This window comes from Oryzias latipes, chromosome 16 (genome assembly GCF_053564925.1).
Source record: "Oryzias latipes strain Hd-rR chromosome 16, Olatipes_Hd-rR_3.1".
Lineage (NCBI taxonomy): Eukaryota > Metazoa > Chordata > Actinopteri > Beloniformes > Adrianichthyidae > Oryzias > Oryzias latipes.
The window spans coordinates 7,166,126-7,182,340 of record NC_136252.1 but is presented as its reverse complement, the minus strand read 5'-3'; the positions used below and the strand labels follow the sequence as shown (position 1 = coordinate 7,182,340).

At 42.4% G+C, this 16,215-nt stretch overlaps 1 protein-coding gene and 1 long non-coding RNA gene across 3 annotated transcripts in view; one reads left to right on the top strand and one right to left on the bottom strand.

Annotated features, from left to right (window-relative positions):
- The first annotated feature begins 483 nt into the window (after positions 1-483).
- The window catches only part of LOC144984643 (uncharacterized), an 83,226-nt gene continuing 67,494 nt past the window's right edge, over positions 484-16,215 (top strand). The window contains exon 1 of the long non-coding RNA XR_013648468.1: positions 484-828. This is a non-coding gene — a long non-coding RNA (uncharacterized LOC144984643). The remainder of the gene's footprint in view (positions 829-16,215) is intronic.
- id4 (inhibitor of DNA binding 4) lies at positions 2,311-14,715 on the bottom strand. 2 transcript variants are annotated; one of them, XM_004077612.5, is made up of 3 exons: positions 12,039-14,715; positions 11,491-11,556; positions 2,311-4,134 (listed from the first exon to the last, which is right to left on the bottom strand). In XM_004077612.5, the coding sequence occupies exons 1-2, from the start codon at positions 12,405-12,407 to the stop codon at positions 11,509-11,511; spliced, it is 417 nt and encodes a 138-aa protein (XP_004077660.1). In that variant the 5' UTR covers positions 12,408-14,715; the 3' UTR covers positions 2,311-4,134; positions 11,491-11,508. The 2 variants fall into 2 exon arrangements, with proteins under 2 accessions (XP_004077660.1, XP_004077658.1); XM_004077610.5 differs by lacking the exon at positions 2,311-4,134 and adding an exon at positions 9,536-10,866.

Here is a 16,215-nt window from a genome sequence, read left to right as displayed (position 1 = left end):
AATACTCAATCAATTCAAAGGGTAGAAGCCTGCCCAGTGCTGCCTGCTTGTTTTTCTTTTTTTTAAGGGGGGGTGGTGGTGGTGTTGGGGGGGGGCTGACATGAGGAAAATTTTCTCCTTTTCTTTGTGCTGCAACAAAGAGGTTCTGCCCATGCAGAAAGAACAGCACAGGTTTGACAAGTGTTCTGCTCTGCTGTTCAGTCTGGATTCTGGTGCTGGGCACTTTGCTTCATTGGTGTCGGGGGCAACTGCCCTGTCACTGATCCTCACACACATCCTGGCTTCACTGTGCTACCAAGCCTTGAAATGAACTTATATGTTTATTGTGACGGTCAGATTCAGGAAAAGTGCTACTGAGGTGCAGTATTTGGCAAATGTCCTCACAGAAACACAACGATGCCTGTGCTGCCCTGTGCTGCCCTGTGCTGCCCTGTGCTGCCCTGTGCTGCCCTGTGCTGCCCTGTGCTGCCCTGTGCTGCCCTGTGCTCATGCCTAAATCTGTTCATGAGTCGCCTACGAACTCAAACAAAGCTCAGTCAGCGGCACTACCCACAAGGCCTTGTTCTGGTGAGCCGTATGCGCTTGTATTTTGCTAATGAGCCCATCTAGAGGGACATTTCTAATGGAGGCAGAAATGCAAAAGCACACACAACGGTCTGAGAACGCAACATGCCAACTACACAAGACTAACATTCTCCTCACACAACTGCAAAGCGTCTCCTGAGGAGGACTGCTGCCAGGCATGAAAATGGAGAGCAGGAGCAGCGAGAGGAAGAGCGGAGCAAGAGGTGGTGGAGAGTCGTGTGTGTGGGGGAGGAGATCTGGGAGGTAGGGAAATTATTATTTTTTCTGTGATTCTTTTCCTGTTTTTCTTTTCCTCTCCACATGCTGTTTCGTCCTTGTTGCTCGTGCCGCCACTCCTCGCTCCGCTTTGATAGGTTTCAGCACACTCCACCCTATTGACTGCAGTCTTGGCAAACACGAGGACAAATCAATTAGGCGTTGACTGATAAAGTGTTTGAGCTCTCCCCAACACACATGCATGGACACACACACACATGCACACACACGCACACACACACACACACACATAAACAGCAACGCTACTTCACTAGTTCTTGAAAGAGAATAAGAGCTATTAAAAACTAACTGTAGCACATGATGTGACAGTAATGGCCATAATGGATTGTCGTCAAGGTTCAGACGCCACATAATGTTGTTTATCAAGATGATTGTTGTTGTTTATTCACATTTATTTATCCACACCCCTGCATCGGTTTGACAACCCTTCACCACCTAAACCACAAGCTTAAACACAAACAGACGTCTGCGATATTGAAAGGTGGCCATCTGTCCAATCAGGTAATCGAGTCAATAAGGAGAACTAGTTAAGGGGCAAGGCCTGATCTGGGAGACATTAGCATGTGAATTAGTTGTTGAATCAGTGCCAATGCCAGCAGCAACTGCTGCCAACCAGATGACAGCATTTCTCTAATCGATGGCTTGATATCTATATGGGAACGTAGAGGGGGGGGGGGGGGGGGGGGGGGGGTTCAGGGGCCATGCGGCTAAATTTTGATTCAATTTCACACTGAATTTTGCAGCTTGTGTCAGTTTTTCAAATAAATCCAGAGTGAGGGAAAAAAATGACACAAAGAGAATATTAGTTGGAAATTAAAATGATTTTACACAAATGATGTAAAAAAAAAACCCTCAGTGTTTAGTTATAACTCAGTTTCTGCAGTCTGGATTTGTAAGGATTCAGTGGTTTTGTTTTGTTCTTGTTTTTGGTTTTCTTTTTGTCAGTCGCTCCAATTTCAGATTCATGATCCACAGCTGTCTTCAGTTCAGTTAATTACCCTCAGCCTATTTAGCTGTCTTGGTTTCTGGTCATCCTCATCTGGTCATCTGCTCCGCTATATCACCTTTTTGGTAGTTTTGTCATGTCATGTTTTGGTTTTCTGTCACCAAGCCTGGTCTCCTGCATTTTGGGTCCTCCACCAGCAGTTCCTGACAGGATTTGTATTTGGTTTTATTTAAAGTCCCACCCTGACCATCTTTTGATCTACAAAGTGTTCCCAGTGGTCTTTTAATTATGATTATTTTTTTAGCCCGAATCAAAAAACCTGTGTAGCTTTCTAGGGCACAGTTTCTGCAGAGCAACAGTAATTCATTTGAAAGTTTCCCAACTTCCCATCCGTATCCAAAGGGCTCAGGATAGAGTATTTTTGAACGTCACAAACTTTTTTATCAAATGGAATTTTGTTTTGCTCCTGATTCAGTGATTTGAATACAGAAATACTCAGAAAATACAGTTTTAAGCTTGTGTTATTTACATATGTCCTCCATCAACAGAAAAATGCTACACAAACATGTTAAAAACACCAAAAACACAATTTGTATTAGAGTGGGTCTTTGGAGAAACATTTTCAAATTCTCACCCTTACCCTCAAGTAACCAGTTTATACTTTGATGTTTTTCTAATTTGAGTTTTCTAATTTTTTTTTTTTTTTCAGATTTAAATTAAAATGTGTTGCTGATCAACTAAAAAACAGAAAATGAGTTAGAGGAAACAAATTCCAATCAGTGATTCCTCCCTTCTTCAAAGCAAATAATCCGTTTTTCTGTTCTAACTTAAATATTAACATAGAGAGTTAACCGGAGACATAGCAAAGGTATAGTTTAGTGTCTGGCATGTTTGAATTGAATATTGCAAACACATAACCAGGACACACACAAACACATCTGCAAAAAGGCAAAGAGATCCACAGTAGAGTTCTTTAACATGTTTACAATTGATAACATATTTTTTTTAGTTTTTATTGAAATCTGTTTCGACAATCATCGAGGTTATACATGAATTATTGGACTTACCTCCACATTTAAAAACAAAACGAGGTGTGCAAAATTTGAGTTTTAAAGCTAAAGAAACTAAAGATTGTGACTATGAGTTTACAGTTAATATTTTTTACAACATTACGTGAAGTTTGATCCTAACTGTTAGAACCGTAAATCTGATCGGGACATCACAGAAAATGTTGTTATTTTTCTGTAAAAAATAATTTATGGATGAAAGCAACTGTAATTTTTCATCAAACATCTGTAGACCACGCAGAAAAGTGTTTGACCACATGATGATAAATGATGTGTTGCGATTATTAATTTGCTTTTTGCTACCTAATATCAAATGTATTCTTTTTAGTATTCTAGACATGTGTTACTGCATTTTCCAGTCAGATACAATTTATTTTGTGTGAGTTTTATAGTATTTTTTTTTTCTGGTTTCATCAAATTGCATAAATAATCAAATTCATCACATGAGTATATTATCAATAACAAAGCCAGATTTAAGTTTTTTCCCCACTGGATGACCGGTTCCCCAGCGGTACCTGAGTCTGGTTTAATTATTCTTGGGGTGGATGTGGATGTGGGGGAAGTGGCTGCTGGGTCTGCATAGCGGGGGGGTCGCCGTCGTTTAGTAATTCAACAGCATATTTCAGGATGCCACACACCGTACCAGTGGATGTCAAATCACACATTGGTTCTTCATAATTGTTTTGATGAATCATTTCACTGTTTCTGTTTCTTGCTCTCGGCACCCCCTCCCCCCATGTCACCCTCTTGCCCTAAAGCCCTCCCCTTCTTCTCTGACATGATCAAAAGATGTCCAACAGTGACCCCTGTGGTACTCCTAAATGAAACAACTAACACTGCATGCTGCTGTAAGGTGAATACATTTTCCCCCACATCCTCCGTCCAAATGTTACACATTAATTTGTCATTACACCAAAATTTTTAGGTTCTCCATTTTCAAGTTTACCTTTAACATAAACAGAATCCATTTGTAAATTGTAAAATGAATGAAATAAGAAAAATAATCAGCTTCTGAGGTGATTCACAGATAATATAATTAAACTTGTTCTATCAGCTTTAGTGTGTTTAAAAGGAGTCTTTTGCTGCATCGACACAAAATAGACTTGCTTGTATGTCTACTATAACTGGCTTGTCGCTGCTTCCTTTGCTGGTTGCTTTGACAGTCACTATGTTGCACAGAGATGGCTTCCTCTGCAGTTTCTCTCTGTTCCCCTGATCTGATGAGCAGTTAGGAAGCAGGCCGCGGTCCAAAGTGTTGACCTGCAGTCAAACATGAACACGCTTTAGTCACACAGCTCATCAGATGGAGGCTACGCGCTTACACACCGGATCTTATGCAAAATTATTATAGAAACTTTTGTGGCAGAATCGTTAAAATAATTGAATGGGAATGAATATAGTTAGAATTATAGGGTGAAAATATCTCATAATGTTTCAATGAAAAGCATTTTAAATTTCCTTCCTGGGTTTAGCATGGAGAAAGGCAGAAGCAAAGATATGAGTTGAAGTGTCAGAATAGACTCAATCCAGTACACAACAGTTTAAAATTACAGACAAAAAAAATCTTGTTTTGCGCTCAGTGTTTTTTTTCACAATGTAGAAATATTAGCAGACTACAGTCAGTGCATAAAATGATCTCATTTTAATCTCTGCTCTCATCGCACGAGATGACGGACAAAAATCACAAAGAGCTCAAGGTTTACTCCCTAACATTTTAAATGATCCAAATCAAAATGATTACAGCTGGTTATTAAATCTATATGAAACTGAAACATCACAGTGAAATAAAAGTTTTCTATTTCCAAATATAATATTAATAAAGTAATTATTCACTGTCTTCATTTTTCATCTCAGGCACCAATGTGATTTCTGTTCAGGGAGGCAGTTTTTCCTCAGGCGGCAGCTGAAATAAAAATCCCATTTTCACTTAGTGTTTCCATTTAGAGAAAAGATTCATCTGTGGAAATCTGATTGGTCAGATTAGAATTCTAAACATCAGAAATTCAGTCTCTTAATGTTCTGTTTGTCTCCTTCATCAAAGTCCGAAAAACATCTCTGGTTTTGAGTGAAGCTTTTTAAAGATGCTGGAGGACAGAAACCACCAGCGGTTTTTGTTTTCCAATCAGCTGGTCCATCCCTGCCGGCACTGAAGATGCGTCTGAAGAAGGTGGACAGCGACTTTTGCTTTGGAAGCGGAAAGGAACGATTGAAAGGCCACTGAAGTCCCTAATTTTGAGATGTTTGTGTCAGAGGGAGGCTGGAAAACTATGATTTTTGCTCTTCATGCAGGATGTTGCAGATTGGAAACGTAAATGTTTGCTGTTCTGATGCTGCAAAGCCATTGAATATTTTTGCTTTGTTTAATTAACATTTCAGGCGTAATTTTGTTGAATGTTTGCATACACAGCAGGCCTGGATCAACAATAGGCAGCAGCAGTTAGGTGGGTTTAAACAGGCAACAGGGAATTTGGATGGAAAGCGTGCCAAAATGTGTCCACGCGTGACTTGAAAAGACAGTTTCCTCTCACAAACGTGCCACTTTGTTTCCTTTTTGAGGCAAAGACGTGTAAATGAAGCCCTGTTAATTAAGCTGATTAGATGAACAGAAACCTGTTTGATTGGAGGCAGTTGGAGCCCTTCCGCTCTGATGCAGCAGCGGTATTTAACGCCATATTGCCCTTCTGATGGCTGCACCTCAGGGTCATGTTCTGTGACATGGTTGTTGTCCCGGTGCCACCCTCACATGCACACGCCCCTGCGCACACACACAGATCCTTTAAGGGCTTGGCAGACCCCTGGTTCCCCCTCGCTAATCACCGTGTCCCGCGGTGGAGGGGGTGGCGTCCTGCCGAACAGCTTGGTGTTTGTCTGAGATCTCATTTCAGTAATTCATCGTTCGTCTCTTGGGAGCCTGGCTGGCATGGGTGATGCCAAGTCCTCCCTCCTCACCCCCCACCCCCCCTCGCTTTAACCCCACTCTTCCTTTCGTGGCAGCTTTTGTCCTTTTCCTCTTTTTCACTCCCGCTGTTGTGGTTCGTTGTCATGAAAGAGGCTGTGGCTGAAGCCTAGCTGGAGGGCGTACACACATTCACTGTCCTGAGCTGCTCTGATTGCTGCTTCAGGCTTGAATCTGACAGTCTGTTTGTCTTTTTCCCCCCCAAGTGATTTAAAATGAGCCAAAGGAGGGGGCTAAATTAAAATAAAGAAGAATTAATTGTTTTTTGTTGCTTTTTTCTTTTTGAGCCCAAAAAAATGTACCGACAAAAAGTTGCACACAATTATTCCGAACGGTGTCATAAATCAGCTCTCAATAAAAGTTGGTTTGAATACAGAATATACAAAAAGAAAAAAGAAAAAGGTTCATCTGCAGTTTATCTGAATTCCCCACGAAGGAAACATAAGGATTCAGATCCAGTATTGGCCTCCTGCGTAAAACATGGCAGGTTAAATATGTGGGACGCTCTGAGCAGTTTCACAGTACAGAGCTGTCTGAGAGGTACAGATGAACTGCTGCATCTCCCATTTTGTTTATGAGTAAACGGCTGTTGGCGGCAGGCATTTTAAGCTAATAGCTGCTTTAAATAGCTGCAATTAGCAAGAAGCATGAGATATTTAATCACTCTAGACCAATTAGTCTGTAATCAAGTAGTGTCCAAGAGCGAGCACGTTTTTGTCCTCCACTGTTCCTCTGCAAGCAGTCGCCATATATTTCTGTGTGCGGCAGGAAGAGCAGTGATTAACACGCAGGGATATGGGCCCCCGCGGAACTCTGTAATGTGGAGTTAAATCAGAAGGAGAACGAGGCGAGACACCATAGCTAAACCTGTTATTGCAGCTTAACATATGCAGAAGGTTAATTCAAGGCAGAGATGGTGGCGAGCGTCCTCACTTCACGCGTTTGTGTCACACTGAGTCGCTCTAAATTGTGGATCCTCCTCCTTCCACGAGGAAAACAACATGTCCCTTGTTTTTTGGTTGCAGTCATTAGAGTTGAGCTCTGGTGGAAAAGGGATACTGAAACAGAATTCTGTGACACATCACATGGTCCTGGAGAAAACTGACTGATGCACCTTCAGAAAATGCACATCTGTGCAAACATTTGGCTTCAGTTTCATCTCAGTCGTCTCCCTGGATCTGATGCCAGCGATAACGTGCTGAAAGAGGCATTTACGCAGGACCGCTCATGGGGCCGACATGCCTACTGTATCGATTGAGAGTGGAAAACAGGCAGAGCAATGCAGTTTGGCCTCCTTATCAAACTGGATGTGATGCTTTCCCACGATCTGGACCTGAGTGCACACTTGGAGAGGAAGACTGCAGCTAAATGAACTCCGAACTTTTCGACTCAGTCTGTTGGAAAATAACAGCAGAATCCACATGAATCTCTGTCCTGCTGCTCCACTTCTGTCACACACTCAACAGGGATTATTTGCAAAACGCTGCACTGATTATGGCAGAGACACACAGGATGTGCAAGCTAAGAACAAGAAAGTAGAAACTGTGTGTTGACGTATGAATGCAGCAAAGTATATCAGGAGTGCAAACGAATCAGATGTCCGTGAACAGCAACAGTTTGCAGAAACGAAAAAAGACTTGTTATTGTGGTTGCAGCACAGGTCTGCAGTCATGTATCTGCTCTATCACAAAAGGAGATCGTGTTTCCAACGAGAGCGCTCACGTTATAGAATTGGTTTATTGCTCTGTTTCCTTCGAAATTTCTCCCATTTTAAAATTGTCTTTCAGTAAAATAGTGATGACATTTACCACATAACCCTTGTGCTATCTTAGATGACCCCACCCTTGCATTGGCGTGTTGTTTCTACCATGACAAAGGTGGAAAGATTTCTTGTAATCCATGGACACCAGTGAGTTTCACAAATCATTGAAGAAAAAAGGTTTAGCACACTGTCTAGTGGGTCTAGATGACCCAACTCCCAATGTTCAAGTGCCTAGGATAGCACAAGGGTTACAAACCGAGCTTGAACTTTGTACCACAAACAACCATGCAGCGTATAGGACTGCCTGTTAAATGCACTGCCTCCCTTTGTATCTATAGAAATGAGCAGGAGATCCAGGGATGATGTTCTTACAAACAGTGTGGTTTGAGCAGTCGGGCTCCACTGTCTTTAAAGGCCCACTTCGATGAAAATGATGTTTTTATTATTTTTTACATATTCTTTTGGGATTTTTCTCATGATAGAGGACACGGATAAAGAAAATTAGGATTAAAACCACATTTCTGAGAATTTCTTTATTCAAATCCTTGTGAATTAAGGCAGATGAAAAAAATGCTGTTGGAAAAAGAGTCAATTTGTGACGTAGAAAATACACTGGGCAGGCCACAAGACCCCCGCTCCGCTTCATTCGGATGCATTGACACTTTTAGAAGAACCGATTCATGTAGGTTTTTGTTTTCCTCGTCTGAGCTGGAACCTGGATCTAAACTGTCCGGCTGGATAGCTCTCATATTGCTCGCCATTTTTGTTGCACCATGTTAGGCTGGGGTTGTGGGGGGCTTAAAGCTGGCAGGTGAGAGTGTAAACAGAGAGTAATGTAGAGGGGAAAGCGGAGTGGGCTTGCTTTGTGGCAACAGTCCCGCCCACAACTCAAAGGTGAATTTTTAATGAGTTACTGCCGCTCTGCAGGAACTACACAGGTTTTTTTTATTTTTATTTTGGCTAAAAGAAACAATAAATCATCATTAAAAGACCACTGGGAACACTTTCAATGTCCATCAAAAGATGATCGGAGCGGGACTTTAAGCGCATCAGGAAAGTCTGACTGTCTACCTGACCACCTGCGCTTTAACACACTTTTATTTTGGCGGCTCACACACACACTCACTTTTCACATCATGAGGACGGTTCCTGTCAAGGGCATCAAGGCCAGCCAGCGTCTCTCACTGTGGACCATAAACACACACTCTGATGGCTGCAGCAGATAGGGGAGGGCATGCCTTTCAAAGGTGCATGCAGCCCCCACAGGCCGTTTCAGTCATCAGCCCGTCAGTGTTAAACTGCTGCTTTGACCTGCATTCAGCAGGTTGATTTGGAAACAACTAAACGAAGGTCAGGAAGGGGCTGCAGCTTTTTGATTTCAGAAGCAACCATGGTAAAGTCATTCGAGACAGAAAAGCGTTTGCTTAATAAATGCATTTTTTGCTTGCAAGATTATTTTGTAGGAAAGTTAGGAAAGATCAAACCGTTGAACCTTTTTTAGTGTTTCTGCGTTCTTCCTCTTCATGCATAAGCTGAGGCTTTCATAATAATGTTGATATGGTTTTCAGATCTTATCCACACAAACGCAAAACTTTCAGTTCACAGACAATGACTGCACTGATACTTGCATCACAAATGAACAGTTTTTTCTCATCCTACTTATGCCAAGCCTGTGTGATTTGTGTGTCTCTGTGTATTTTGTGTGTGATGGATTTAAGAAAAGCTCAAAAACAAAAAGGCTTGATCTGTGGATCCTGCAAAGCAGGTTTGATGGCTCGATGGTGCAGAACCCCTGCTGTATGTAACTGTGAAAACTTTGTCCTCCTTCACGTTCACATAATTTTCAGTGAATGGACTCAACGGTGTGAAACCGCACCTGCCTTATCATCGTCATCCCCTAATAAACCAGGTGTTCCACTCCAACAAAACGTGAGACGACACAATTCTTCCTGGAAACTTTAATAGTTTTGACAATTCCTCACAAGCCAGTGAAGATCAAGTTCAATAGTGCAGCTGACAGAAATGTACAAGTGCCCTCGCACACTGGCAGGAGGGTGGTGAGGTAAATTCTGTGTTCCATGTCATAAAAAAAGTGATTTTATTTTTTAGAATAAGAATGGCTGCTGATGTTCCCACAAAGAAATCATCAACCTAAAGAGATTTCCTGTCCACAAGGGTCAGGTAACGTTCACCTCTTTCAGCAGTTCATAACCAAAGCTTAATGATTTCCTGGGTCAACCATTAACTTCTCAGGGAGAAGCTCGGTCTGCAAATACACAAGATACAATGTGTTTCAGTGATTATTTGAAATTAGTTAACGCTGTCAAAAATTCTTCTACATTACCTTTTAACATGAGTGCAACAAAAAATCAGATCAAGTCACTTTTATTTATATCCATTCTTCCTAGAATATCAAATATCACAGCGACCCGCCCCTCCCTGCGGGCAGGTCAAAGTCAAACTCCTCACAGTTCACAGATATGAAACAATCCAAGAGAAAACGGAGGAGGCGAAGAAAGTTCCGATGTGGGTTCCAGCAGATTTTTACACGCAGAGAGCTGCTTCAGTGCACATTCAATGCAATCCACCTGACATGCTACATTTTTACCTAGATCAAAACACTGAAAAGAGCTATCCACATGTGAGGACATTATTGTTAAAACACAATATTTACAAAAACAAAGAGAAGGTTTTAATAAAAAATATCTTATAATTACAATAGTTTATTTAAGCATATAGGGTTTTCTTTAATGTACTTTTATAGAACATTTGTGACTCTCTATTTACAATCCTAATTCTTTTCAATCGGAATTGTTCTTCTTTACAATATCAAACAATTGAAGATTCCAGGGAAGACTTCCCTGTTTAACACAACTCATCTATTTGAAACAATAGATGATCAAATCACACAGAACGTTAAGTAAAGCTTTAAACTGGAGTCTATTTAATTTTTTCTTAAGCACATTTCACAAACAGTTTCCATAAAGCTTTTGGCAGATGGGTTTCCAAAAAAAAAAAAAAATCTCAGCATGGAGATATTTTTAGGTTTTAGGAGAGAAATGTGGCAAAAGCAAAGTGAGAGGGAGGTGTTTAAGCACGGAGTCCTTCTTGACTGTACCAAAAAGGGGAAACATTTCTGATGTGAATGGTGGTTTTATTTGGGTTTAATTCCTCCCAGTGGTTTCGCAATCCCCTTGTGATTGTGCCTCCAGTTGGGTGTGAGTCCCTGGCGAAGCATTGCTGGCTTTGGAGCGGCTCTGTGCAGCCTGCACACCTGCGGAGGGGATGAATAGAGGCGGGGGGGTGAGCTGCTGAGCTCCAGACTGACTGGCGCCACCGACAAAACAGAGGCCATGCTTGATCAACAACCCAAAACAAACCAGGTCAAACAACAACCACAGAGCTGCTCGGGCTGTTGGAAAAGGCTGGCGAGGGGCAACCCAAGCTCTCACCGAGGCTGGGAGAGTCTCGCCGCCACTCGCACATGTTTTCACGTCCAGGTGTGCCGGGACTCTGTCACACGGTAAAGCTGGCTCCAAACGCAGCCATGTGGCATGAATGAAATGGCGGAAAGGAAAGAGGAAAGGAGGAGTGGGGAGAAGGCAAGCTGAGGTTTTAACCCACTCCTCCTCTCACATTACTGCACAAGTGACAGTTATTGCACAAAGCGCAGCTGCCTTTGTGGGGGGGTTCAGTTTTTGGTTCCTCTATCACTATTTCACCTGACATCTCCAGGCCTCACTGAAGCACTCTGGAGGTTGTGGGATTACATGGCAGACGGCCTGCAGCATATAAACTGACAGGATTCTCCAACTTTTATGTGGATTTTTATTTTTGTTCCATTTGATTAGAAAATTTTGAATGATTTTAAAAAGATTTAAATAATTGTTTTACTTACCAGTGCAGTTCCCACATCTCAACGGCATAAAACTGAGTCTTCTGGTTTTTTGACTACTGATGTCCTCTAAAAAGAAGCAGAAAAATGTGAAATAGTACAACTCTGCGGGGTGAGGATAACATGGAAGAGCAGACCACAAAAAGCAAATGACACCCAGCAGTACTGCATGCAGTTCCCGCAATAAATTCTCGTTTAGCCTATTGAATGACAAATTGCCCTCATTGTGCGCAGTGGAGTGCACTGCGGGCTGAGGTACTTCACCAATCCCGAGGTGAGGTGGGCCTCTGACACATTATCATGCAAATTATAAACCCGCAATCAAGTGTGGAATCTAAACCCACGGCAAACGCGCGTTTTACGCATGAACCGGCTTCGACGCATAATATGTGTTGCTTTTTCAATTATGTTCTCCTTTCAGTTCCAAAGGGCCCACAACGACACATAACGAGCATGACGCGCAGTCCGAGCGTGGCGCCCGGACAGCCGTCTGTCATGGAGATAAGCGGGCTCCTCCGGTACAAAGGTTTCCGCCGCGGGGTATAGCTTACCTGGTGGTCGACATTGAGCACCGTCAGCGGGGTCCTGTTGGGATTGGAGGCTGCAGGAGGGCATGTTCCGAGCCGCTGTTGTATATGAAGAGCAGGGTGCGTCTCCAGGGCCAGCTGCAGGTCCAGGATGTAGTCTATGACATGCTGGAGGATTTCCACTTTGCTGACTTTCTTATCCTGCGGGATGGTGGGCACCAAGCGCTTCAGTCGGCTGTAGCAGTCATTCATGTCGTACTGCAGGCAGAACAGGTCCTCCTCCTCCATCCTGCACCGGGCGATGTTCAGGCTCTGCTTTGACAGATAGTGCAGCGAGAGCTGGCTGCTGCTGGAGGAGGGGTCCTGGGGGCGGACTGGAGAAACAGCCTTCATCTTAGATCACCAACAGCTCACGGAGACGCGAGAGAAGACAAAAGCGAATGTAAATACGGCCAACAGGGACTGTTGAGTCTGCGCTGCGGCGATGGAAGCAACAAAGACGCCGCGAATCGACGAGAAAAGGCAAAAGTGGGGATTCTGGCGCGTCAACACATTCCGTGGAGCTGCGCTCTTCCTCCTCCTACAGCAGGCTTGGTGTGAACAGAATGAATTGATTTCATAGATTTATAGGGGAGAGGGGAGGCGCCAATCCAGGCGGATGACAGATCAGAGAGAAACGCTGGTCAATCAGCGCCAGCCCGCTGCGCACCGACACGACAAACGAAGGCGTGTCTCCCTCCGCGCGCTGCGGTTCCAGACCCGCGTGAGTCTCTGGCCCTGCGCAAGAGAGATGCATCCTGTTGGGCAGCAAAAACACGGAGCGAAAGAAGCACTTTAATGCAATCCAAATCGCTGAACAAAGGGAGGGAATTGCAGATACCCCATCTGTCGGGTAGAATTTGAAAATAAGACATTTGTTTTAAGGGTGTCCGCCTAAAATTGGTCTTACCTCTACTTGAATTTTTCACCATCAAGCAAAGAAACTCCAGTTTACTTAAAAAGGCCGCAGTGTCTAGTTTTTGATGCGTAATTACGCATGACCTCTGGTACTGTAGTCGTCCTAATCTAAGTACCTGCGCAAATCCTCCCATTTCCCACGCAGGATAGAAAACGAGATTTAAAAAAATCTACATCATTCATTTATAAATTAAATAAAAAAATAAGAAGTTTGGAAATAAAATCCGAACTGTATAATTCCAGAATTTTGTTTTGTATTGTTCCTTAGAATTGACAAATGAAGGCAACAGATGTAACACAAGTGTTAAACAGAGTCAGAAGCGGGTCTACAGGACTGACATTTTTGAAGTTTCCCTTTGTTGCATTAAGTTAAATGTTAGAACAGTAACCTTTTTCCATAGTTGTGGGTTTTTGTGCCTAACATTCCTCTGCACTCCATAACCTCCCTCCCTCCTGCTGCCCGCCACGCACACTGGTTTTATTCATTTGTGTCTTTCTTACTGGAAGACATTCATGCCATCTAAATGTAACCATACAGCATCTCAGCTCCACAAACTTTTTTTAATTGTTGTCAAAGAGTCAGATCTAAAACAGGAGTGGTAATGATCCATTTCACACAGCAAATATAAAATTATTTGACTTATTTTAGTATACATATTCTTTTAAAATTTAATTTAAAAGTCATGTTTTATGCCATGTGCATTGCTTTATGTACAAAGTTTCTGTTACTTCATTAAACATCAACATTTTTTCGCCACAATCTCAAATACTTTATTTTCCTTTTTTTGTCAGACAAAAAAAACTTTCCATTTTCTAAAATGGTTAAAGGAGAAAGACAAGCACAGTACAACAGTTGTTGGGGTACACAGGAAGGTCAATATGAGGACTCAGTGGACATATAGAATCAAAAACAATGCCCCAGTTTGAGCTGAACTTCAAACCTAAATATTAACAAGTAGGATGAAGTATAAAAACTTCAGGACAGCAGCCTTTCTTTATTCCTGTAGAAGTGGTCTCATTTCCTCTGCATTTCTTATGGTAACATATTTGGACCATAACATAAAAGGGGTCTCAGTTCAGTTTTTACACAAACCCTGTGCTACACTTCCTGGGGGGTTACAACTGTGTCTGTACAAAAGCTAAAGTTTGATCAAAATCTGACTATAGTGGCTACAAAGAAACAAACTCAAAGCTAAATAATTGAAACAGAACCGATTTCTAAACATGTCAGAGATGAGACAGACAAAAGGTAGAAGAACTGTGGAGCTGGATGGTTTTAACAGTCCAGTAAGTTACCAAGTATACCACTCCAGTCATGTTACAAGAACATCCCAAAAGGGTTCTAAAACCACACTGTTCACAAGGACCCACACATGATCCCCTCAGTTCCACCTGGGTGACCAAGCCTCCAACTCTGTCTCCTGAATTGTTCACATATTCAAGGTAGTGACAGTGTCAGCATCTTCCTGAGTTCAAAGTAGGTAGCTTAGGAGTAGAAAGCAAAATGTCATCTTTCATGATTACCAGACTGCTGTCATTGTCTTCTTGTTTATATGTCACCCTCTATTCCCTCAGCAGAGGCATCATCATCCCAGTTTCATGGATGCAGAACTTTAGCTGATCATCAGGAAAGGGGACATCATGCAGATGGACTTTTGCCTTTTGTTGGTGTTTCTTCTCTGATGCTTCTCCATGTTTACTTCTAAAGCTCAGACTGCAGCTCCCCAAAGGTTTAAGGTGGTGCTGACTGGAGACTGAAGCTTGGTAACCACAGACTCATTAGTCCTTCATAGGTGAAGTACCTGTTAGGTAGATCTGTTGGGTGAAGTTTTTTTGTTGTGGCAACACAACATGGAGACAGAAATCAAACTACAAAACCCGATTGTGTTAGCATGTCAGGTGGTGGAGCAAAGGGCGGCTGGAGGAAGTGTTGCTCAAGCTGTGTTTCAGCAGAGCTCTCTGGTGTTAGGTCAGACGTGCTGCATGAGGACACTCAGTGGAGACTGCATGATGACCACATCTGTGTAAGAAATTCCCCGGGATGTGGTTCCAGCTGCAGTGAGTTGTGACACACTTAAGTATACTTTCACAACACATCATGACCCAAGACAGCACTGAGTCCACAGTATCTATACGCACACGGTGTATACAAATGTTAGTTCAAAACGTCACTTTTGATTTTTATTGAATCAAATCACATCAAATCAAATCAAATCAATCTTTATTTATATAGCACTTTTACAACAACACATGTCACTCAAAGTGCTGTGCATAAAATACAATAAAATTGAAAAACAAGATGACAAGACAAACAGTCCCGACAACCCCCCCCCCACACACACACAGACACACACACCATGATAAAAAGAGTGATAAAATGATGGAATGTAGAGACCTGGCTTTATCCTGAAGTGGGGAAACGATATTTTGGGGACATGTCCACATCAGTGACCCCCACCCAATTTCACGGAGTACACTACCACAGGACCCCCCCCCCCCCCCCCCCCCCCCTGATCCAATCAAAAGAGTCAGACCCGGTCAGTCCCAGTGCAGCGACCCCGCTCACTGAAAAGGGTCAGTCACTGATGTGGAGGATCCCTCAGAGGAAAACACTGGAGTTACAAATAAAATGTAAAAGGAATAAAATTAAAATTAAAATATATTTAAAACATGAACAAAAAACAAATAATTACATAAACCTTAATAGACATATAAAATGATGGGGAGCCAGTTTAGCTCGTGCTGGTTTGCGGCGCCTTCCGTCCGTGAAACCCGGGTTCAACTCCGGGCTGCTCCCTGTTCCCCTCTCTACCTCTGCCGGTTCCAAGCCCGGCTTGAGAAGGTTGCGTCAGGAAGGGCATCCGGCGTAAAACATTGCCAAATTTACCATGCGACTTGTTCGCTGTGGCGACCCCTGATGGGAGAAGCCGAAAGTGGAAGACATATAAAATGATAAGTGTGACAAAAAAAATTAAAATAAATAAATGTATATACAAACACATATAAAACTAGTAAAAAGAGCAAATAAATAATTAAAGTATCAAGTAAATTCCTGAAATTCAACTAAAAGCCAAATTAAAAAGGTAGGTCTTAAGCCTTCCTTTAAAAACAGGAACAGTCTCTGCGGCCCTTAAGTCAAAAGTGGTTTGGTTGGAGTTTTTGTGGAGTGTGAGGAAGGTTGTTTTGAACAAAAACAAGTTTAAACTGGAAATCTTAGAAGCATTCATCCATCATAGTGTTTCTG

Coding starts and splice junctions, on each gene's coding strand:
- id4 (XM_004077612.5), bottom strand. CDS start 12,407: ATGAAGGCTGTTTCTCCAGTCCGCCCCCAGGACCCCTCCTCCAGCAGC. Junction 11,557..12,038: donor TGCTCAATGTCGACCACCAG/GTAAGCTATACC, acceptor GCTTCTTTTTAG/AGGACATCAGTAGTCAAAAA.